The sequence below is a fragment of the Aotus nancymaae genome, unplaced genomic scaffold, assembly GCF_030222135.1.
Source record: "Aotus nancymaae isolate 86718 unplaced genomic scaffold, 86718_ANA_hifiasm-v0.15.2.pri h1tg000106l, whole genome shotgun sequence".
Classification (NCBI taxonomy): Eukaryota; Metazoa; Chordata; class Mammalia; order Primates; family Aotidae; genus Aotus; species Aotus nancymaae.
This window is the reverse complement of record NW_026988521.1, coordinates 4800969-4824982: the sequence shown is the minus strand read 5'-3', so window position 1 is coordinate 4824982 and position 24014 is coordinate 4800969. Positions and strand designations below refer to the sequence as shown.

Here is a 24014-nt window from a genome sequence, read left to right as displayed (position 1 = left end):
CTGCAGTGCCAGGCTAGGGGTGTGGGCCATAAAAGCCAATGCAGCGTGTGGGGAATTTCAAAGAGAAACAAGCTCTCCGTACCATTAAGATAGTTTCATTGTTACAATTGATCATAAAAGGTTAGTGTGTCCTCTTGTATTTTCCCCTTTTCCTTAAACCCCAAAATGCTGACTCATTTTAATTGTCTGCGGATGTCTTCGGTGTGGAGCGGGCAGAGAGCAGAACATGGCAGAGCACGTCAGGAGACAGTCTCTGGCACACTGACCTCATTATGCACACCGGTGTAATTCCTAAGCTTGCTTAAATGAAACAAACCCAAAGTTTTGTGGTTAATTATGTATGAAGTTTCATCAGGCTGTATGAGGGTGTGTGTGGACAGCCTGCTTCCTAACACTGTGGCCTCTGGCTGGTGAGTGGCCCGCTCTCGTCTTGCTGCTCTAAGCAACTTTAAGGTCTCCGCTGGAGTATTTGACTGGTTTGTTCATCTTTTATTTTTAATTGATAACTTGTAGATATAAGCCCAAATGAAGTCAGCCAAGGAGTTGTCTCATTAATGTGCACAGCCCTTGATGTTCTATCCAGTGATTCTCGGCAGCTGTGGCACAGAAAGTGAGGGGTCCTGGGGCAGTCAGTGCTGGGGGGACATGGGGCCCCAGCGTCAGAAGCGCCCGTTCATTAGCGCCACCTGCCTGTAGTAAGCGCGGTTTTTTTGTTTATTTTCCAGTTTACCCACACTACTTCTACAGATGATTACGCAGCATTTGAATCCAACAAAGACGACATTTTAGAATGCAATGGAATCTTTAATCTGTTAATACTTGTTGTATGGACCCTAAGATATTTTATTACAGAGTTTTTAATTAGTGAAAAATTCATGAATACCATAGAGAAAATATTTTAGAATTTAATGTTTCTTATATTTATGTAAACTTATGACCCTTCATTTATATAGTTACTTACTTTTTCATGTATATCCAGACTATAAATATCCTTTCAAATCATGTTCTTATACTTAATTTTAGTCTTTCAAATGAATGTACTGTAATGCTTGTATGTATAAATCCTATGAACAAATATAGGGCTTTTGTAAATTATGCATTTATTGTAATTATTGTTTAATTTTTTAATGATAAACGATGACAAAGGATTTTACTACATTTATAAAGTTATGACAGAAGCGATGTGCATTATCCTTTACAGATGCAACCTAGCTCTACAGCAATCATTTTGAAATACGCATACCTAATTTCAAGCAATTGTATTTTAATGACTGAGCTTAAGTATACTTTTTCTAGCAAGAAATGCTTTATTCCGCAGTGTGAACAGATTTAAAATAGCTGGTGTTAAATACCAGCTTCGAATAAAGTATGGACTGAAAAGACTATCATGACACTATGAGAAGCCCCCAGCACTGGTTAACGCTTTCCTAGCCTCGTCTCTGGGTTTGGGGAGCTTGTCTTCAGTGGCTGACAGAGGCTGTGAGCTGGGAGCAGTTTTCAGCTGGAGAGACTCGGGATGGGGTCACCTGGGACCAGCCCAGCCCCTGCGCCCTCTTCCCTGCCTCTCCTCCTTGGGAGTGGGCAGAGAGACACCCATGGAGCCTAATTAGGGCCAGTCACCCGGAACCGCTCTCTCATCCTGCGAGTCGGTGCACACAGCGGACAAGGCTGGAGACCAGAAAACCGTGTAGAGCAACTCTAATAAAGGCCTTATTTTTCTTACGTAAATCATCTTTTTACATTTGTTTGTAAACATGTTTAAAGAATGAACCTAGGGGGACATTTTTAGACTTTGATGATATAGCCATTGTGGATTGTGTAAGTTGCAAATGTGGCTTTTACTTTTTAAATGGTATATTAAAAAGCCAGCAAAGCGTGTCAGACCATGGCATGGTATTTATTGTGCAGCAGATACAGAGACAGAGGCAGCCTCTTTCACATTTGGTTTCTGCTTTTAATTTACTTGTACAATTCATTGTTACTGTTCTGTTTTTCTAATCTTTTGTGAACTTCCTGATTATGTAACAAAGTATGTACAGTCTACTTTTGAACTATTTTTATCACAGTATTATTTATTGCTTTCTTTCAATAAAGTACTGAAGCATTTTCCACTGCCAATGAAGAATGCTGAGAATACGCTGTGATTGCATTGAAACTGACCATAGTTGTTTTGGAAGGCAGGGTCGCCACATGAAAATTGTATTAAAGAAGTCAGTCGACAGAATAAAACAGCCAGGAGATGGACGTGCAGGTTGAGGGCGTCATCCCGCCCGCTGCTCTGGAGGTCCCGAGCCTGCATCAGCGCAGGAGACAGGTGCCTGGTGTCAAATGCAGATGTGTGGGCTCACACACACAGTCCGTGGGTAGGGTTGGCTGGAGGCAACCCTTGATCCAGGGCTGAAAGGCAGGGCCTAGGCAGTGGACTGCGCATGCATGCGCGTCCCTTCCGCCATTTCCCAGCTCCGCTTCCTTCCTCAGCGCTGGCTTCACACTCCTGCCTGGTCACGAGGTGGCTCCCAGGGCCGCACCCTTCCGCACTGATGGCCTCTGGAAATCAGGAAGCCTTGTTCCCTAACAGCTCACACCGAGTCCTGAGTTGTGAACCAGCCCAGTGTGGCAGAGCGGAGGTGACACGCTGACAGGCTGGGGGAGTCAAGCAGGGCCCACCCATGGAAGTGGGTAAGCTCAGTCCCCTCAGGCTGCAGGGCCGGAAGCTGATGCCCAAGAGGAAAGCCAGGCACCAGCAAGTAGCTGGCCCTTCCCCTCTTCCCGCCTCAGACAGCGTCGCCGTTGAGCCAACACCACCCCACCTGGAGCAGGGGTCAGCGGACACTGCCGATGCCACTTTGGTCTCCGTTTCCTCCTTCTGTCTCCGAGCTGACACCTCCTCTGAGTGGCACGTGCTGTCACGTGGGTCAGCATGTCCTGGATCATTTGTCCCAGGCAGCTGTCAGGGGTGTTCTGTGCTCTCCTGTTTAGAACCTGTGTTTGCTCATCTTCCCACTTAATGTAGGGAAAGCCTTGTTTTCTACATTTCCTAGTTATTGAGCTTAAGTGTGCAATTTAAAACATAATGTAGTGCCTCCTGCTTTTTTCCATCTAATAGTTATTTTTGGCTGAACAAAGGCATGCCTCAAGTATCTTAAAACTTCCAGAAAGGGCCAGGCGCGGTGGCTCACGCCTGTAATCCCAGCACTTTGGGAGGCCGAGGCGGGTGGATTACGAGGTCAAGAGATTGAGACCATCCTGGTCAACATGGTGAAACCCCGTCTCTACTAAAAATACAAAAAATTAGCTGGGCGTGGTGGTGCGTGCCTGTAATCCCAGCTACTCAGGAGTCTGAGGCAGGAGAATTGCCTCAACCCAGGAGGCGGAGGTTGCGGTGAGCTGAGATCGTGCCATTGCACTCCAGCCTGGATAACAAGAGCGAAACTCCATCTCAAATAAAAAAAAAAAAAAACTTCCAGAAAAAAAGGGACTGGGGGCAGTGGCTCATGCCTGTAATCCCAGCACTTTGGGAGGCCGAGCTGGGAAGATCACTTGAGGCCAGGAGTTTGAGACCAGCCCAGGCAACATAGTGAGACCCCCTTCTTTACAAAAAGAGGTGAAGATATTTTAAAATAAAACAACACTTGGCATGCAAGTAGGGCTGGCATCTAGGACTGTTCGTCTTCCAACTTGACTGTGCAAAGCATCACTGGCAAAAGATGCAGCGGTTGGGGTCCCCTCTCCATTCAGAGCGACTCAGCACTCACTCTGAGTAGCTACTCCTTACCAGGCTCCTTTCAGTGCTGGAGAGACCATGGTTAAAATTATTTCACCCTTCTAGTAAAAAGAAGCGTTTCTAATCCTGTGTGCATCCAGGGTGCAGCCCAGGGGCATGAGTTGCGACACGACATTGGTGTGGAGGGAGGAGAAGCGCCTCTAGGGAGGCCTGCATCACACACCAAAAATGCTGAGAACTGTTTCATGTTCATGCCACTTGTTTACCATCTCCTATGAATAAAACCCCAGACAGACAGGGTTTCAGAGAATACCAGTGCAAGTGGACCTGTGTTAGATAAAACACCCACTTTGTTCATGTGACCTGTCATGCGCTCTCGAGGGGAGACCCCTCAAGTGCCAAGGCAAGGCTCTGAAGCCTCAGCCTGTTCCCATATGAATACAGAACTAGAAAAGAATTGAGATAGAGTTACACAGTTATTCCTACATAAGTAATCACAGTTATTCATATATAATCACAGAAATATATACATTCAATATAACCTTTTACTAATGATTATCGGGGTATGAAGCATGGAACTGAGGTGACATGGTGAACAAAGTGATCCTAAGGCAAGACGCTCTAAGCCTTCCGTCACACCCGCATAAGGGCTGCTGGAGGGCGCCTGGGCTGTGCGGCAGCGCCATCGCTGGGAAAGCACCTGCTGTTTAGCCAGCTATGGAAGGAGACGTCTGAGATGTCCAAGACATAGATCTTCCTCAGAGGAGTGAGAAGAAAACCACCAGTGCCACGCGCTACCTGCCCTGCTCCCTGCTTTGTACTCAATGAAAGTCAGAGCGCCCAGGCTGGTCTTGAACTCCTGGCCTCAAGCACTCCTACAGCCTTGGCCTCGAAAAGTGTTGGGATTACAGGTGTGAGCACTGTCCTCAACAAAAATTTTATTATGGGAAATCTCACGCAAATGTGAAGGTGGATTAATAAACTGTCATGAATGCATCACCCATCTTCAACTCTGTAGCCTCAGGACCTGACGGTGACCAAGAAGAGAACACAGTTTCTGTTTCTCTTAGTTTCTATTTCCGGTTGGGCCAGTAAAGCCCCTCCCTCATCCCTCTTTTCAATTTATCACTAGAGACAGAAACTAAAAACCATGGCTTTGGGCTGCTAAAAGCCGAAAACAACAGACAACAACCAAATAAGGCAGCTTAGACAAGCCTGGATGAGCTTCTGTACCGCACTGGGGGGCTGGGTCTCCATTCTGAAGGCCCCTGTGTACACACGGTAAGTGCCTTTTCTCCCATCAGCCAATCTGCCTCATGCCAGTGATTCTTCAGCAAACCTTCAGGGAGCCAAGGGCCTTGGCGTCCACATCTTAGACTTGATGAAATACACACAGTATACGACAAAACATTGAAGACAGGCTGCAAATTCTCTGCTACTCCTCCCGTGAAAGGTAAGAGTCTAACTCCCCTCCCCAAACCTGGGCTGGCCTTAGTGACTTGCTTGACCAAAAGAATCTAGCAGACGTAACTTTGAGACCTGCAGCTGGGTCACAGGACAATTTGCAGCTTCCGTCTGGGCTTTGTGGAACTCTTGTTCTGAAAGAAACAAGCCACCAAGTAAGAAGTCCATTACTCCAAGACCGCAGTGCTGTAAGGATGCTCACACTAGCCACGTGGACGGACTGGAGAGAGCTGCCTGCGGTCTATCTCCCGCTGTTCCTGCAGTCCGATTCTAAGTGCCAGCCATACAAGTGAAGAGGCCAACCTGGACATGCTACTCCCCACAGCCATGCTGGGAGACGAAACCATTCAGATGTATCCAACACGCAGAAGCAAGGCCCAGATGCAGAGACGCGGTCTTTATGGCAGCCATAGCCAACTGGATGAGCCCTCCCAGTGGAGACGGTTGGAATGAACATGAGCCGCCCCCATGGGCCCTGTCTGAACTTCTGACTCACAAAATCATGAGCATGATGAAAGGTTTCACCAGTAGACACCACCACCTTTTATGATTTCACCAGTAGACAGACACCACCACCTTTTACGGTTTATTATGTTTCAGGAAAGGTCACAATCCAGACCCCAAGAGAGGGTTCTTGGATCTTGCGCATTTAAAAAAAAAAAAGAATGGCTACCCCATAGACAGAGCAGCCCTGAGAGCTGCCGGCTGCCCATTGCTATGGTTATTTCTTGATGATATGCTAAACAAGGGCTGGATTATTCATGCCTCCCCGTTTTAAGCATATAGGGTAACTTCCTGACGTTGCCTTGGCATCTGTAAACAGTCATGGCGCTGGTGGGAGTGGAGCAGTGAGGACGACCGGAGGACAGTCTTGTCACCATCTTGGTTTTGGTGGGTTTTAGTCGGCTTCTTTACTATAAGCTGTTTTATCAGCAAGGTCTTTATGACCTATATTTTGTGCTAAACCCCTGTGACTTAGAATGCCTTAATGGTTTGGGAATGCAGCCCAGTAGCTTTCAGCCTCATTTTTACCCAGCTCCTGTTCAAGATGGAGTTGCTCTGGTTTACATGCCTCTGACAATTACACAGCCGTAGAGTCTGTATATAAACCAAAAGTAAGACTATAAGCCCCCCCAACCAACTGAATAGACCCTTCCCCTTGGCCAAGAGGATTTCAAAGAAATCTGAAAAAAATGACCAGGTGCAGTGGCTCACGCCTGTAATCCCAGCACTTTGGGAAGCTCAGTGATCAGGTCAGAAGTTCGAGGCCGGCCTGACCAACATGGAGAAACCCTGTCTCTGCTAAAAATACAAAATTAGAAGCCGGGCACGGTGGCTTATGCCTGTAATCCCAGCACTTTGGAAGGCCAAGGTGGGTAGATCACGAGCTCAGGAGATCAAAACCATCCTGGCCAACATAGTGAAGTGCTGTCTCTACTAAAAATTAGCTGGGCGTGGTGGCAGGCACCTGTAGTCTCAGGTACTCAGGAGGCTGACACAGGAGAATCGCTTAAACCCGGGAGGCGGAGGTGCAGTGAGTCGAGATCGCACCACTGCACTGCAGCCTGGCAACAGAGGGAGACTCCATCTCAGAAAAAAAAAAAAAAAATTAGCCGGCTGTGGTGGCACATGCCTGTAACCCCAGCTACTTGGGAGGCTGAGGCAGGAAGATTGCTTGAACCTGGGAGGTGGAGGTTGCAGTGAGCCAAGATTGCAGCACTGTACTCCAGCCTGAGCAACAAGAGCAAAACTGTTTCGAAAAGAAAAACAAACAAAAAACGCATCCTGAAGAACTAGTTCAGACCATTATGTGGGGTCAGAGGTGCCTAACTCTGTCCTTCCCGTGGGAGTTCAGGCACAGCTGATCAGCACTGACATCTTAAGACTGACAAAACAGACTCTTTGTAGCTCCCAAACCCCAACCTGATTCTGGGATAGCATCACATGCCAGCAGACCCTGAAAGAAATCAAAGTCTTTCACCCCCAATAGATTTCTTTGACGTATTATGAAACAACTCTGCAAGGGGAAATTTACATTCTGTACAATCTACACTCTGTCCCTAGGCTGAAGCGCAATCCCCAAGCTTTTTGGCACCAGGGGCTGGTTTTATGGAAGACAGTTTTTCCACGGACAGGGTGGGGGTGGTTTCCAGAGGAAGCTGTTCCACCCCAGATCATCAGGCATTCGATTCGCAGAAGGAGTGCGCAATCTAGGTTCCTCGCACGTGCAGTTCACAGCAGGGTTTGCACCTCGGAGACTCTAATGGCCCCTCGGATCTGACAGGAGGCAGAGCTCAGGTGGTAATGCTCACTCACCAGCCACTCGCCTCCTGCTGTGTGGCCTGGCTCCTGACAGGCCACAGACCAGTCCTGGTACCATGGCCCAGGTTTGGGGACCTCTGCAGTAGAGAATCCCCTTTCCCTTTCCAGGTCTTTTTCTGCTCCTGAAGAGATGAGCTGAAACTCCTTCAGTTCCCCTGCTGCACGACCTTTCCTGCCTTGGGGCCTCGGAACCTGCTGACTTCCCTGCCCAGAAAGTTCTTCCTTCCTTACCTTTACTCCTATGGGGCCGTCACAGCTTGGCTAACATGTGAGTCACCCAAAGAAACCTCTGGTCTCCCAGATGGGTTCGGGTCTGGGGGTGGTGCCTGGGGTTGGGGTCTGGGGCGGTGCACAGGGTTGGGGGCGGGTCCTGGTACTGTGGCCCAGGAGTTGGGGGCGGGTCCTGGTACTGTGGCCCAGGAGTTGGGGGCGGGTCCTGGTACTGTGACCCAGGGGTTGGGGGCGGGGCCACAGAACACAAAAGTCTCTTAAACACAGCAGGATTTTCTCTTGCTTTCATGTCACAGGCCAGGGTGTATATCCAGGTCAGGCAGAGGAGGAGAAAGGGACAGTCAGGAAGCTCTGCTCTGTGCAGTCGTGGAGGGACGCAGGCTGGTGGGCTCTGCCGTCTTCAACACGGTTTCCAAGGTCGCATCTGTCACCGGTGGCAGGCTGAATAATGGCCTCCAAATATGTCTGCATCCTAACTGTCAGAACACGTGAGTGTTGCTTACATGGCCAAAAGGAGTCGGCAGATGTGACTAAATCAGGCTCTTGAGATGGGAAGCTGATCCTGGATATTCTGGGTGGGTCCCAAATGTGATCCCAAGTGTTCCTGTAATAGGGAGGCAAAGAGACATATCCATTGGAGAGAAAACAGCTGTGCAGACCATTGCATGGGTCTGAGTGACACAGGAACCAAAAAGGCCACAGATGGAACCTCCCCTTTTGGGCTCGTCTCCAAAAGGAACGAGCCTCACGGACACCTTAACTTCAGCCCATGAAACAGGTTTCAGACTCCGGCTTCCAAAACTGAAGGGCACGTAGTTGCCTTGTCTGAGGCCCTGAGTTTGTCATCACGTGTTGCAGTAGCCTGGGAAGCTGATCTGAAGTAGGGGGCAGCCCCGGGAGGTATGACGGTCCAGGCTCAGAAGCTATGCATGTCACTTCCCCTCACGTTCCATGGGCGAGAACCTGGCCACGTGGCAGCTTCTACCTCTAAGGGCAGCTGGGAAATGGAGCAGAGCCGGATAGCCACATCCACATGCCCACTTAGTACCAACGAGGGTGGGGGCGCTGGGTGGACAGCCACATCTGTCGCCTGTGTGCTGAGTCCTATGGCCCTGCGTGGTGGTGCAATGCCCCAGGTCCCATCTGCACCCCAAGTCAGGGACTGGTTTGCTCAGATCCGGGACATAAGGCTGTTTAGACATCCCTCTTTGGCTACCTGGGTTTTTTAAATTTTTCTTTGTTTTGGTTTTTGAGACAGGGTCGCACCACGTTGCTCCAGCTGGTCCGGCATACCTGGGCTCAAGTGGTTCCCCGCACCTCGGCCTCCCCAGTAGCTGGGAGCGCTGGCACACCCCTGGCTGGGTGCTTCTTTTCAGCTTTCTTTTACAAGCATGGGTGACCCCGGCACAGCAGCTTTGCAGTTCCAGGCCCACTCAGCACTCTGCATTTCTCTTCATTTCTGGCTCACAGAGATATCAACTTGTTTTTCTTTTTTTTTTTTTTTTTGAGATGGAGTCTCACACTATCGCCCAGGCTGGAGTGCACTGGTGCAATCTCAGCTTACTGCAACCTTCACCTCCCAGGTTCAAGCGATTCTCCTGCCTCAACTTCCCAAGCAGCTGGGATTACAGGCGCCTGCCAACATGCCAGGCTAATTTTTGTATTTTTATTAGAGACGGGGTTTCACCATGTTGGCCAGGCTGGTCTTGGACTCCTGACCTCAGGTGATCTGCCTGCCTCGGCCTCCCAGAGTGCTGGGATTACAGGCGTGAGCCACGGTGCCCCAGCCACCAGCTTTTTTTTTGGTTGTTTTTCTTTTTTTTTTTGTAATTTTAGTGGAGACAGGGCTTCACTATGCTGGCCAGGCTGGTCTCGAACTCCTAACCTCAAGTGAGCCACCTGCCTCAGCCTCCCAAATTGCTGGGATTCTAGGCATGGGCCACTGCACCCAGGCTCTACTTGTTTTTGAGCACAGCTACACTTTTTGCTTTGCAAATTTGACATTGTCTGTGTAATTCCTCTGTGGCCAGCCTCGGTCTCTGCCACGCTCTCCTGAAGGAGCGCAATGGGCATGTGGAAGAACGCGCCACCCCTTTCTCCCCGGGAGCCACTCTGAAGCAGCTGGCTCTTCACCTGGCAGCAGACTGGTCTTTTTTTTTTTTTTTGAGATGGAGTCTCACTCTGTCACTAGGCTGCAGTGCAGTGGCACGATCTCCGCTCACTGCAACCTCTACCTCCCAGGTTCAAGGGAGTAGCTGGGACCTCGGCCTGCCTCAGCCTCCCGAGTAGCTGGGATTACAGGCATGCGCCACCACGCCTGGCTAATTTTTGTATTTTCAGAAGAGATGGGGTTTCACCATGTTGGCCAGGACGGTCTGAATCTCTTGACCTCGTGGTCCACCCACCTCGGCCTCCCAAAGTGCTGGGATTACAGGTGTGAGCCACCGCGCCCGGCCGCAGACTGGACTTTCTAAACCACGAACACGGCCCTCCTGCTGAAAAGTCGGCTGTGACCTTTGGCTTTCCTCCTCTGTAAAATGGAAGCAATAATGTCCACCTCACTGGCCGCAAGTGGATTCACGGTTGCTCAGGCTGGGAGACGGGACACAGGGGGACTAACTGCCGACGAGTAGGGTTTCTTTCGCGGGGGGTACGTGTTCTAAAATTAGACTGTGGTGATGGCTGCACAACCCTGTGAATATACTACAAAAAACCCCAAAGCACTGAGATGAGTGTACTGAATTTTATGTGAATTATATGTCAATAAATCTGGTCTTACAAAAACGATTTCCAGCTTGTAAAGCTGTTTTGAGAATAAAATAGACTATCCTGCCTGAAAAATCTCATCGTGGTAGCTCTTCAAATGTGAGGCCCGTGCTTCTCCGGGTATGCCTGCCCTGTTTGTGCCCAATTTGGCCTCCAGTACCCACATCTGTCACGCTCAGTCAAGACACCTCCTTCTGGAGCCTTCTCCAGAGCCCTTTCAGTCATCTGCCTTTCAAATCTGGATTGCCTGTAAGGCCAAATTATGATTTTTTTCACCTTTGTGGTCCCCTTCTTCCATGAAAAAAGTAAAAATTATATTTCACAATTATGTTACTGTAAGGAAAAATACATGGCTATATTTTCTTTCTTCTTTTTTTGAGACGGAGTCTTGGTCTCTCACCCAGGCTGGAGCAACGGCGCAATCTCGGCTCACTACAACCTCCGCCTCCCAGGTTCAAGTGATTCTTCTGCTTTAGCCTCCCGAGTAGCTGGGATTACAGGCACCTGCCATCATGTCCGGCTAATTTTTGTACTTTTGAAGAGATGGGGTTTCACCATGTTGACCAGGCTGGTGTCGAACTCCTGATGGCAGCTGATCCACCCGCCTCAGCCTCCCAGAGTGCTGGGATCGCAGGCGTGAGCCACCACATCCGGCCGCTATACTTTCTTTAAATGTTTTCTTGAATAAGATGCATTTTCTTCAACCTAAAAGTTCATTTTTCTAATCTTAATAGAAGATTTCTGTGAGCACCCAAAGTTATGTCCACGGCCTAACCCTCAGCACTTGTGACTGTGACCTTTTATGGCAAAAGGTGTGACGTAGTGAGGACCTTGAGAGGAGGGGCTTGTGCTGGATTATCAATGCAGTCACAAGGCTGCCTCTGAGACCAACACCACCAGCTAGGCCTGCTTTTTTGACTAGACAGTTTCATACCTCTATAGAGGTAGAAATTAACCTTTAAAAAACAGGCAGCATTGTGGCCTGGCAATGTGGTGCTTCACACATGTAACCCCAGTGCAGGGGGTCACTTGAGCTCAGGAGTTAGAGACCAGCATTAGCAACATAGCAGGACCCAATATCTATAAAAATTTTTAAAGATTAGCCAAGCGTGGTGGTGTGTGCCTGCAGTTTCAGCTACAGTTACTCAGGAGGCTGAGGTGGGAGGACTGCTTGAGCCCCAGAGCTCGAGGCTGCAGTGAGCCATGATTGCGCCACTCCACTCCAGCCCATCTCTAAAAATTAAAGAAAGAAAAAAAAAAAGTCGGCAATGTAAAAAAAAAAAAAATTTTTTTTCAGAGATGCTATGTTGCCCAGGCTGGTCTTGAACTCCTGGGTCAAGCAATCCTCTGGCCTTGCCTCTCAAAGGGCTGGGATTACAAGCCTGGCCAACCATCTTTGTCCACAGAAAACGCAAATTAGCTGTGTCCAGTTAAATGCAACTGACCATTGCACTAGAGATAGACTAGTTTTTGCAAATTCATTTCAGCATTCTTTTTTGACTTCTTTGGGTTTTTTGGTTTCGTTTTTTGTTTTTGTTTTTGTTTCAAACAGGGTCTCTGTTGCCCATGCTGGAGTGATCCTTTTGCCTCAGCCTCCAGAGTAGCTGGGAGCACAGGTATACACCACCATGCCTGGCTAATTTTTTTCTTTAAATTTTTTTTTTCCATAGAGACAGAGTCTTGCCATGCTGCCCAGGCTGGTCTCAAATTCCTGACCTCCAGCAATCCTTCTGCCTTGGCCTCCCAAAGTGTTGGGATTACAGGCGTGAGCCACTACATCTGGCCAAATTCTTTAAACAATTCGTAAAATCTTATGATGTATTCGTTGAGTTAAATATTTGACATGTTCACATTATATGTGTATGAAAGTCATGACTTTAACTTTAAAAAATGGTCAACATCTGACATTTCCTTCCGCCACCCGCACTCCCATCCCATCCTCACATGTGACAATTTAGCTTTCTACATGCCTCCTGCAACCATCCGCTTCTCCCCATCTTACCTGCCGCCAGAGGGTTGCATGAATTGATTACGTTAGGCTCTAGCTGGCCCTTCTCCCATCCATTCTCCACACAGCAGAGTGATCTCATTACAATTCAAACTTCATGATGTATTTATCTATTTAGAGACTGGGCGGGGAAGGAGGCTCAGTATGTTGACCACACTGGTCTCAAACTCCTGGCCTCAGGGGATCCTTCCATCTCGGCCTCCCAAAGTGGTGGGATTACAGGCGTGAGCCACTGCGCCTGGCACAAACTTCACTGATGTCTCTTATCTGCTTAACTTCCTCCAAGAACTTCCCATGACTGCCAGAATAAAGACCGAGGTCCTCGCTGTACTCCTTCAGCCTCTGTATGACCCGGCCGCTCTCACACCCGGGCTCGGCTGCACAACCAGCCCTCTGCCAAGCTGAGCTGAGCCTCCTTCAGTTCCCCTGCTGCACGACTTTTCCTGCCTCCGAACCTACTGATTTCCCCGCCTGGAAAGTTCTTCCCTCCTTACCTTTACTCCTATGGGGCCGTCACACCTTGGCTAACATGTGAATTGCCCAAAGAAACCTCTGGTCTCCCAGATGGGTTGGGGTCCTAGCTGCTTCTCTCCAGGACGATGTCATGAAACTCTCACTTCTTGGCACTTATCTCATCTCCCAGGTGAGTACCCATGCGGTTTAACGCTTGACTCACCTTCCAGGCTGCTAGGTCCCTGCAGCCCGGGCTCGCGTCCCTGACACGCATGTGGCCCTTTCTGGAGGGGTGCATCGTGAGCAGGCGGACGAGGGCCGCTGGGTGCGCGCGATGGAGCGACGCTGGGGCTGAGCGGAGGGAAGGTGGAGACATGCTGAAGGGGCCCGCGTGTTGCCCCGGGCTGTCTTCCGTCTTCTGGCCCCGGAAAGCGCTGCGGATCCTGAGCCCCCGCCGCGGATCCTGAGCCCCCGCCGCGGGCTGTGTGCTTCTCGGCGCCCCTCTTCTGCGCGCGCGACGCTACTTTCCGGCGCGCCCTGCAAGCTCGCCACGGGCCGGGCTCGCGCTTCGCAGGCTGCGGGCGGAACCCGGGGGTCGTGCGGGTCGGGACGCGGCAGCGGGGCGAGGGCGGGGCCGCGAGGGGACCCGGATGCGGCCCCGCCCCCCGCCCGCGGAACCGGAAGTGGAGCCTGGCGCCTGGGAGCGGAGGGCGCGGCGGCAGTCAGGGCCGACCCGGGCCAGACCGAACCCCAGCGGCGGTGAGCGAGCGCGGCGTCGGCCCCGGCGGCAGGCCTCGCTCTGCTGCCCTCGTCTTGTGGCGTCGCTGGGCCTCAAAAGGGGAAGGAAGCGACGGCCGCAGCGGTCTCACCGCTCTTCCGCTCGCGGTTTCGGGAGCTGGGGCAGAGCGGCCAGGCTTTCCCGACCTGGGGCGGGGCCGGGCGAAGGCCGGGGGTCCGCGAGGGCCACGAGGTCGGGTCTGGGCCCGAGGGTCCGGGCTGGGGTCCGCGGAGGGCTCGGGGCTGGGGTCCGCGGAGAAGGTTAGAGAGGGGCCAAATGGGGGTCCCAGCTCTGAGGGGAGGGTCCCTGGACCCCGAGGGCTTCAGGGCAGGAGAGGGGCCAGGCTGGGAGGGATCGTGGGTCCAAGGGAATAGGAGAGGGGGATGGGCTCCGAGGGGGAGGGGATTGGGGCCTGTGGGGTTCGGGAATCCGAGCGGAGGGGGCCGAGTTTCCAGGGGCCGTGGAAGGTGAGGGAAGCGTGTTAGGGAAAGGGCGAGGGGTCTGAGAGAAAGGGGTCCGAGGGGAGGGGATTGGGGTCTGCCGAGGAGGGGTCCAGGGAAGGGAATTGGGCTTCGAAGGGAAGGGGTCCGCGGCTCTGAGGGGCTTGCTGTGGGACGCGGCGGAGCAGCTGGGGATCCTCCCGGCCCGCACCTGAGCGGAGGTTTTGCAATCAGGTCAGTGGAGGCAGCGAGGTGCGGCTGCAGCTAGTCGTGAGGCTCTAAATTTGGAACCGTCCCTCCTTTGGGGTGTATTTGAAATCACCAGAAAGGTGCTTTGGGGCTTTCTATTTCTTGCGTTTCCATCATCTGGATAGTCTAACGGATGCCTGATCCCCGGCGCTGGAAGGCCTCGGGTGAGAAGGGACAGGGCTTCCTCCCACTGGAATCTGTGGACGTGTCTGGCTCATTTTCTGCTGAAGGAAGCTCCGCAGGCAACCGATGAGCGCTCCCTGGAATCCCATGCGCTCCCTTTGGGCTCAGTGTTGACTTGGCTGCACAGGCTCTGTTGCGGGGACTTCACCCACTAGGTCCTTAGGGCGTGATCCATACCGCAGCCCTCAAGGCTGTGGCGAAGGAGGGGCGCCTGCCCTGTCTCCAGTCCCGTGTTTGACCGTGTGGGTGAGTCACCGGCTGCAGAGCACTGAGTTCGTCCTATTTCTCCTCTGGTTAGAGAAGTATTCGCCAGATACTCAAGGAACAAGGAAGAGTCTTTTAAGTGGGAATCGAGGACCTATGAGAATAAAAAGCTGGGGAGGCAGGGTTGTTTCGATATTAGGTCCCCTGGAACTGGAAGCTAACCGTCTGCTAAAGCTTATTGAAAAGAAGTTTCTTGTGCCCTGGGGCGGGGTGCAGTGGCTCACAGCTGCAGTCCCAGCACTTTGGGATGCTAAAGTGAGAGGATTATTTGAGTTCAGGAGTTCCAGACCAGCCTGGGCAACATAGGGAGACCTTGTAATCTACCAAAAAAGAAAAATCCGCCAGGCATGGTGGCGGGCACCTGTAGTCCCAGCTACTCGAGAGGCTGAAGCAGAAGATCTCTTGAGCCCAGGAGTTGGCGGCTGCAGTGAGCTATGATTGCACCACTGTACTCCAGCTTGGGTGACAGAGGAAGACCCTGTCCCCAGGCTGGAGGGCAGTGGCTCTTCACAGGTGCCATCTAACGCACTGCAACCTTGAACTGCTGACCTTAAGTGATCTTCCCACCTCAGCCTCCCAAGTAGCTGGGACGGTAGGCCCAGCTAAAGCTGCCTTTTTTTTTTTTTTAAATGGAGTCTCACTCTGTTGCCCAGGCTGGAGCGCAATGGCACGCTCTCGGCTCACTGCAAACTCCGCCTCCTGGGTTCAAGCAATTCTCCTGCCTCAGCCTCCCAAGTAGCTGGGATTACAGGTGTGCACCACCACTGCTGGCTAATTTTTGTATTTTTAAGTAGAGACGGGGTTTCACCATGTTGGTCAGGCTGGTCTCGAACCACTGACCTTGTGATCTGCCCGCCTCAACCTCCCAAAGTACTGGGATTACAGGCATGAGCTACCGCACCTTGCTTAAAGCTGACTTTTAATTGTAGCATTTTGATGGACTTGTTTTTAAAACACTTTTAAAACGACAGTGCACATAGTTGGCAATTCAGATCTTCAGTCTGTGCCATGTAGTAGGTGCTCAGAAAAAAGGTGTCCTTGAGAGTGAATTGCTGTGAGTGCTGGCTACTGCCTTGTGTTGGAGCATTCCCATGGCCTGGAACAGCCAAGAGCAGGGGACTGTGCTCTGTGAGCAGGCTTGGCTTTCACTGTGGCCCAGGCCCACCCCATCTGCTCACGCACTGCTTTGCGTAAAAAGTAGAAGTGCTGGGGCTGAGAATGGGCGGGGTTTCCCTTGAGTAAGTGTGGTGTAGGAATGTGTCTGTGATCGCGATTTTGGCTACCGAGGGCCTTTTTGTTCTCCTCCTGCTCTGCCGAAGGTGCTGAGGCTAATGGAAAGCTGATGCTGGACAGATAGTTCTGTCTCGTCAGTATAACATTCTTCAGCCGGGCTCGGTGGCTCACACCAGTAATCCCAGCACTTTGAGAGGCCAAGGCATGTGGATTGCTTGAGCCCAGGATTTTGGAGATCAGCCTGGGCGACATGGGGAAACCCCATCTCTATTAAAAATAGAAAAAATGCCTGTAGTCCCAGCTACTCGGGAGGCTGAGGTGGGAGGATCACCTGAACGTGGTACACAGAGGTTACATTGAGCTGAGATTGTGCCTCTGCATTACAGCCTGGGCCACAGTGCAAGACCCTGTCTCAAAAAAAAAAAAAAAAAAAGCTGCTAGCGGGTGTGCTGCTGAGTGCAGTGGCTTGTGCCTGTAATCCTGGCACTTTGGGAGGCTGAGGCGGGCAAATCACTTGAGGCCAGGAGTTGGAGACCAGCTGAGCCAACATAACGAAACCCCATCTCTACTAAAAATATAAAAAATGAGCTGCGTGTGGTAGCGCATGTCTGTAATCCCAGCTGCTCGGGAAGCTGAGGCAGGAGAATTGCTTGAATCCAGGAGATGGAGGTTTCAGTGAGCCGAGATAGCACCACTGCACTCCAGTCTGGGCAACAGAGCAAGACTGTCTGAAAAAGAAAAAAAAAAAAAAAACAGAGGAATTTTCCACTCTGTTTAGACAGAGCAAAACTACTTCATGTTTGTGTAGTCTTAATTTGTACACTGACATTTGCAAGGAAGGTTTAATATTAATGAGGTTGGACAGAGTCATTATCTTCTTTTGAACAGTTTTTTTTGTTGTTTTTTGAGACGGAGTCTTGCTGTGTTGCCCAGGCTGGAGTGCAGTGGGCCGCTGCTCAGGCAGTCCGCCCACCTTGTCCTCCCTAAGTGCTAGGATTGCAGGTGGGGGCCATTGTGCCCAGCCATCTTTTGAACAGTATTTTTTGTAACGGCTTTATTGAGAGTTCACATACCATACAGTGCACCTGTTTAATGTGTACTATCCACTGGTTTTTAGTATCTTCGTGGAGTTGTACAACTATCACTGCAATCAATTTCAGAATGATTTTATCACCTCAGAAAGAAACCCTGTACCCTTTAGCTGTGACCTCCCGATCCCCACCACCACCACCACTATCTGCCCAGCCCTGAGCAACCAGTCATGTATCTTTTGTCTATGTAGATTTGCCAGCTCCAGACATTCCATAGAAATTGAATCATATAATATGTGATGAGTCTTGTGTGTGTGGTTTTACTTTTCATAACATGTTAGAGGTTCATCCACGCTGTAGCAGGTGTCCGTGCTGTATTCCTCTTGGTGGCAGAATAAAACACCTTTGTGTTAGGTAGGCCACATGATATGTGTCTGTTTATCAGTTGATGGACTTATGGAGTGTTTCCTGTGGACTGCTATGAATGGTGCTGTTCTGAACACTCAGGTATAAGTTTTATGTGCTTCTACCTTCATTTCTCTTGGGTGTGGACCTAGGAGTGGAGTTGCTGAGTCATGTGGTACCTGCATTTAACCTTCCCAGGAGCTGCCAGACCTTTTCCGTTTCCCATTCCCATCAGCAATCTGTGAGGGTTCTGCTTTCTCCATACCATTGCTGAGACTTGTCATTATCTGTTTTATTTTAGCCATCCTAGTGCGTGTGAGGTGGACTGTCTTTGTGGTTTTGATTTGCATTGCCCTGATGGTTAATGACATTGAACAAACTTTTCCTGAGCTTGTTGGCAATTTGTGTATCTCTGAAGAAATGTCTCTTCAGGTCCTTCACCCATTTTTAAATGGGGTTATTTGCCCTTTTGATTATTGAATTATAAGAGTTCTGTATATATTCTGGATATATGATTCCAAAGAGTTTTCTCTCAGGGGACCGTCTTGTCACCTTGATGAAGCACAAAGTTTTTAATTTTGTACAATGTATTTTTTTTCTCTTATGTTTTGGTGTCACATCTAAGAATCTATTGCCAAATTCAAAGTCACAAAAATTTGCACCTTTTTAGGATTTTAGTTCATTTTGGAGTTAACGTTTCTGTATGGTTTTGAGGTAGGGGTGTAGTTCATTTTGGAGTTAACGTTTCTGTATGGTTTTGAGGTAGGGGTCTAGTTCATTTTGGAGTTAACGTTTCTGTATGGTTTTGAGGTAGGGGTCTAGAGGCATTATCTTTGGATCCACAAAACAATCAAGCTTATTTTCTATTGGTTGTTTTTGTGACTTTTTAAAATTTCAAATATTGAGGGGATAAAATCGTAGATTTGAGCCTATCCTTAGCTGCACATGAGTAGATTTTTAGTTTTTACGTTATGATTTATTTATTTTTCAAACAGGGTCTCTCTCTGTCTCCCAAGCTGGAGTGCAGTGATGTGATCATGGCTCACTACACCCTTGAGCTCCTGGGCTCAAGCAGTTCCCCCACCTCAGCCTCCTGAGTAACTGGGACTACAGGTATGCACCACCATGCCTGGCTAATTTTTTAGGCAGAGTTGTATAGATGCTTGCTGATTACACTAATAACTGCATTAACGAGGATGTACCAAGCATTGTAGAAGTTAGGATTGCCAAAGGGAATTGGGGAGAGAGACAGAGCAAATAGTTGGGTCAGGAACCAGGTAGGAAATTAGTTAATTACTAGGAGGGCCAGCGAAGTGCCATCCCCTAGTTCCTAATCCATGAGAAACTGCTCTGCCTGAGACCGGCTTGTTCCTAGGGACAAAGAGATTTCATTTGTCAGTGTATGGTGTCCAGTTGAAGCTGATGTGTGGTCCCAGGGAAGGGGTCATGTGCCTGGCTACCCTCTGGGGAACTGGAGTCTTGCTCCCTGCGCCGTAACTGTATACGTGCGTTAGAATACAGCCTCCTTCTCGGCTCTCCAGCTGCCGCGCTCATGTCTTCATGGATGTCACCATACTGGTTTTTTTCTCCCAGCCATATCATGATCCTCTCGAGGAGGGCTTTTCTTTTATTTTCTTTTTTTAAGGCTGGTCAAGTGAAGCAGTGGGAGTGGAGAAGGAACAAAGAAATCTGTAACTGGTTGTGATCAATTAGTTGTAAACACCACTGCGCTTGGACCAGCCTGGAGTGCTTTCCTTACATTATTCTTGTAAAAAGCTCACAGTAATTATTTTGTTTTAATGTCATTAATTAGAATGAATAACAAGCAAAAACTTGTAAGAATTATAGCAAACAGTAAATGCGTACTAGCAATTGAGGCAGTAATTTCTGTCTGCATTAATAAGAAACATCATGTAGTTAGAAATCTTTCATAACTTCTTTAGTTTCTCTATGTTGAACTTTTTCATTAGTAAAATGCAGATCTTCCCATCCTCCTTTGAGATTTCATTACAAAACCTTGTTATGTTTGGGAGGATTTTTGACATATTCTAAAAAGATTTCTACACAGCAGGATTTGCCCAGGGAGCCGGTCAGTAGACAGCCTTCTGAGCTTTTTTACCCTTAATCTTTTTACAGACGGAATCATTCTCCAATGCCTGGAAATTCCTCGTTGGATTGCCGTGTTTTAAACAGAGTTTTGTGAACAGCCTTTTATCTCCAAGAGGAAAGAAAGGTACTTGTGTCTTGTGAACATCCTGACATTCTTTCTTGTGGATGGTAAGGGCAGAAATCCATCGACAGGAAACAGGGGAGGTTGCTGTTTCTGTGGATTTACTGGGAGAGAGAGAATTTTCTGGAAGGAAATTTCATTGTTTAAAAAACAAAGTCAGGTTTCTGTTGCATATGACTTAGTGGAGACAGTTGCAGAAAACTCTGGAATTGAGGGACAGAACACATTCCTGTCTTCCCTGAGGGGGAAATCTGGCCCCTTCCCCACCCCATGAAAGTGGATGGGGGCCCCCAGGCGAGGGACAGTGAAGCTTACAGTGCCCACCCTGCCCCCGGTGAAGCTGCCTTCCAGGAAGATAAGTGGTGACTGCTCTGCTAATCTTTCCTTGATGAGCCTGAAAAAGTCACAGGCAAAGACACCTGCCTTCTTTCACCTTTGACTTGGGGGTGAAGGTTGACCTCGCCAGCCCTGCAGGGACTCCCGTCCGTCCTTTCCTACGGCCACTTCTTCAGGGGTTGGAACCATAGACAGCTGAAGTCCCACAGATGGGCAGCCCCTTGGCCCGAGCAGCATGGTGCCATGGGGCAACTGGAGACTGAGCATACCATTTCTCTTTCCTGCAGCCTTTTCTTCATTTATAAATGGGCGCGTTGGGACTAAACTGACTGGTTGTGCCCTTGTGCTTTTCAGTTCTTTTTTTTCTTTTTGAGATGGAGTCTCGCCCTGTCACCCAGACTGGAGTTCAGTGGCGCGATCCCAGCTGACTGCAACCTCTGCCTCCTGGGTTCAAGCGATTCTCCTGCCTCAGCCTCCCGAGTAGCTGGGACTACAGGTGCCCGTCACTATGCCAGGCTAATTTTTTTGTATTTTTAGTAGAGACAGGGTTTCACCATGTTGACCAGGCTAGTCTTGAACTCCTGACCTTGTAATTTGCCCACCTTGGCCTCCCAAAGTGCTGGGATTACAGTGTGAGCCACCACGCCGGGCCGTGCCTTTCAGTTCTAAGATTCTGGTTCATCTGTTCTCTAAAATCCTCTCAAAAGCAGATCTCTCTGGAAATTCTTGCTGTGCTTTGGGGCATCAACACGAGGTGCCAGGGGCATTGTTGGTCCTGCCCCACCCCTTGGCACACGGTTCTTGCCCGAGAGACAAAGTTGCATTAGAAATTTAAGAGCACAGTGTCCTGATTGGCCCCTCACTGTCACTTTGGATTTCACTTGAGACCCAGCCAGGCTGGAGGGGGAGGAGCCAGATGGGGCATTCTCAGGCTGCAAAGGGCTTTTGTCCCGTCCTGATCCCGGGCACTCCGGTCCCAATATGGCGCCTGAGAAAAAGTGAATTGGGTGTCCTGGGTTCAGACTCCTGGCCACAGCTTCTGGCTGTTTGATTTAAAATAATCTCTCAGTTGCTCTGTGGCCTATGTGAAATTGTATTACTATTTCTGTGGAAAAGGAATCAGTTCTTTTAATACATAGTTTAAAAAAAAAACCCTTAAAAGTTTAGGTTTTACCACTGCAGTTACAAAAAGAATTATCTTGTTAGGGTTCACATATGTGCCATTGTTCTCTGTGACAGAGGAAACCTTCCAGTCTTGAAGTGCTGAGGGAGGAAGGGACTGCCCACTTGCAGAACGGCCTAATAGAGGGGAAGGTGGCATTTTATATTCCTGTTTCCTCCCAAGTAGAGGGTGAAGCAATTCTCCAGTAAACCACTTGAAACCTTTACTACACTGTCAGTCTGAATTAAGAAAATTATTGTTAACAGTTTCAGTAAGCACTTGAAATCAAAATGGTTGCTGTTTTTTAAAAAATTGTGATAAAAATACACATACCATGAGATTGACCATTAGTAACGTTTAGTGTATTTATAATATGCAACCCAAAATGGTGCTTTTATTTTTGCTTGGAAACAGAGTCATCATGATTTAGCAGAACAGGCATATCTTCTTAATAAATAAAGTAAGTACATACCCGACTTTATTTTCCAGAAATTTTCTCACTTGAGTTGAAGCCAAAGAGTATTTCTAGTGTATTTCTGACGCAGTTGACGGCAGTGTTAGAGCCCCCAAGGTGAAGTTTCTCTCACTCCTGTGGTTGTGGTTTGGGCTTAGGGACCACGAAGGCTTGGCTGGTCCTGCAGCCTCATCCTCCTGGGTTGCCTGGAATCTCGGTAGCTTTGGCCAAAGGGCTCATCTGCTGGCCTCTGTGGATGGCGCCCCTGAGGCCTCCGTAACCCTCCCTGGGCTGCTCTTTCAGATGTGGAAAGCTTCGGCAGGCCACGCTGTGTCCATCACCCAGGATGACGCGGGAGCCGACGACTGGGAGACCGACCCCGATTTTGTGGTAGGAGCCACCAGCCTTTGCTTTCCTTTTTCAGCAAGTGGAAGTGGCTCTCCTGGGTTTTTCTTTGACGGGGTGGTGGTTTGTCTGTGTCACAATCCGGGCTGTGGGGTTTACCGGCCATTTTTCTTTTCAGAATGATGTGAGTGAGAAGGAGCAACGATGGGGTGCCAAGACCGTGCAGGGCTCCGGGCATCAGGAGCACATCAAGTAAGAGTCATTGCCACCACCTCCTGAGGGCCCCTCTGCGTGGGGAGCTTGGCGCAGCAGGGCCTGTGGCCATGGTCGTCTGTGCAGGGACAGCCTGGGTGGCAACTGCTTTTATCTTCTTGACCTGATACCCATGCAGTAGATGAATATAAGGCACACACACACGTATGTGTATACATAATGCAGGTGTTTATATGTGTACATTTAGATACTTATGTGCTCAGTAATTTTTAAATTCCCGTTGCAAACAATTTCCATACTTATAATTTTAGAGCATCTGCTTTTCAGTATTGTGGCTTTTATCAGGGAACACATTTCCCTAAGCTCTACCTTACAAGCGCAAGGTTTCTAAAGTATGGGATGTCCGAATCACTTAGACCTTAAATGTCCCCTCCCTTTTTAATTCTCTGGAAATGATCATTGTTAGTAGTCAGGTACTGTGAGCTCTGTGTTCTTGTCACAAGCCCAGGGTAGAGTCAGGAGCCGAGTGAACCCTGCCATTGTTTCCCACTTAGCACTATCTAAAATGCCAGCTCTTGGGCCATTTTTTTCGTCGGGAAATGGAGATAAAAGGAACTTAAAAAATGTGCTCAGACTTTTATTTTAGGCCACGCTGGGTTCAGAGTGTGTCCTCCTTTTCCCTGGCTGTGAAGGCAGCACCACTAACCCGGTGACCGCCTCAGGACCCTGGGAAGACTGGCTTGGCCACGGTCCCTTCAGCTGAGAAAGGTTCAGTCAGTCCAGAAAAGAAGGCACAGTCCTCACAGTGGCTTTTTATTTTATTTTTAAAGGTTATTTATTTGTTTATTTTGAGACAGGATCTCACTCTGTCACCCAGGCTGGAGTGCAGTAATGCAGTCATAGCTCACTGCAGCATTGACTTCCTGGGTTCAAGCAGTCCTCTTGCCTCAGCCTCCTGAGTAGCTGGAACCATGGGTATGTGCCACCGTGGCCAGCTAAGTTCTTTTATTTCTTGTAAAGACGAGGTCTTGCTTTTGTTGCTCAGGCTGGTCTTGAACTCCTGGGCTCAGGAGATCTTCCTGCCTCAGCCTCCCAAAGTGCTGGGATCATGGGTGTGAGCCTCTGCACCTGGCCCACAATGTCATTTTTGTTGTTGTCAGAGTTTCGCTCTTGTCGCCTAGGCTGGAGTGCAATGGTGCGATCTCAGCTCACTGCAACCTCCACTTCCCGGGCTCAAGTGATTCTCCTGCCTCAGCCTCCCGAGTAGCTGGGATTACAGGCGCCTATAACCACACGTGGCTAATTTTTTTGTATTTTTAGTAGAGATGGGGTTTCACCATGTTGTCTAGGCTGGTCTTGAACTCCTGAGCTCAGGTGATCCTCCCGCCTCAGCCTCCCAAAGTGCTGGGATTACAGGTGTGAGCCACTGTGCCTGGCCACACTGGCTTTTTATACACAAGTTTTAGTCCTTCCCTGGCTTGCTCAGCACACTGCCTTCCACAGCAGCAGCTTCAGAATTCCAAGGACCATGCGGCTGCCCAGGACAAGAGACTGGAATGGGGCTGACTTAGTAGTCCCCTGTAGCCTTGGGTATTTGCTGTGGGGTTAGGCAGACGCCTGCATTCGTTGAGTCATCATACCTCTTCTCATCTCTTCTGTTCCCTGTGGCTTCAAAACATGTCTTGGAGGGTGGCTTGGAGAAAAAACAGAACTGACCAGTACA

At 49.4% G+C, this 24014-nt stretch overlaps 2 protein-coding genes and 1 long non-coding RNA gene across 23 annotated transcripts in view; 2 read left to right on the top strand and 1 right to left on the bottom strand.

The window, feature by feature from the left end:
* PPFIA1 (PTPRF interacting protein alpha 1) overlaps positions 1 to 2118 on the top strand; it is a 119720-nt gene extending 117602 nt beyond the window's left edge. For 14 of the 16 annotated variants that reach the window (XM_012452998.3, XM_012452993.2, XM_012452992.2 and 11 more), the window contains one exon: positions 726 to 1820. Coding sequence is in view for 2 of the 16 variants with exons in the window: in XM_012452993.2 (XP_012308416.1) it covers positions 726 to 751 (26 nt within the window). In the remaining 14 variants the exon portion in view is untranslated. Of the gene's footprint in view, positions 1 to 725 lie in introns of all 16 variants that reach the window. The other 2 variants (XM_012453001.3, XM_064370310.1) reach the window with 1 other exon arrangement.
* Positions 1879 to 13427, bottom strand: LOC110568038 (uncharacterized). The gene is made up of 2 exons (XR_010340236.1): positions 13192 to 13427; positions 1879 to 8345 (listed from the first exon to the last, which is right to left on the bottom strand). It is a non-coding gene; the product is annotated as an uncharacterized LOC110568038 (long non-coding RNA).
* Positions 13428 to 13673: 246 nt separating this feature from the next.
* The window catches only part of CTTN (cortactin), a 37494-nt gene continuing 27153 nt past the window's right edge, over positions 13674 to 24014 (top strand). For 2 of the 6 annotated variants that reach the window (XM_064370312.1, XM_064370311.1), the window contains exons 1-5: positions 13685 to 13727; positions 18547 to 18664; positions 19688 to 19784; positions 22037 to 22123; positions 22257 to 22330. In XM_064370312.1, the coding sequence (XP_064226382.1) occupies positions 22037 to 22123; positions 22257 to 22330 (161 nt within the window). In that variant the 5' untranslated portion in view covers positions 13685 to 13727; positions 18547 to 18664; positions 19688 to 19784. Of the gene's footprint in view, positions 13728 to 18102; positions 18665 to 19687; positions 19785 to 21562; positions 21851 to 22036; positions 22124 to 22256; positions 22331 to 24014 lie in introns of those variants that run through there. The other 4 variants (XM_064370313.1, XM_021669725.2, XM_021669726.2 and 1 more) reach the window with 4 other exon arrangements.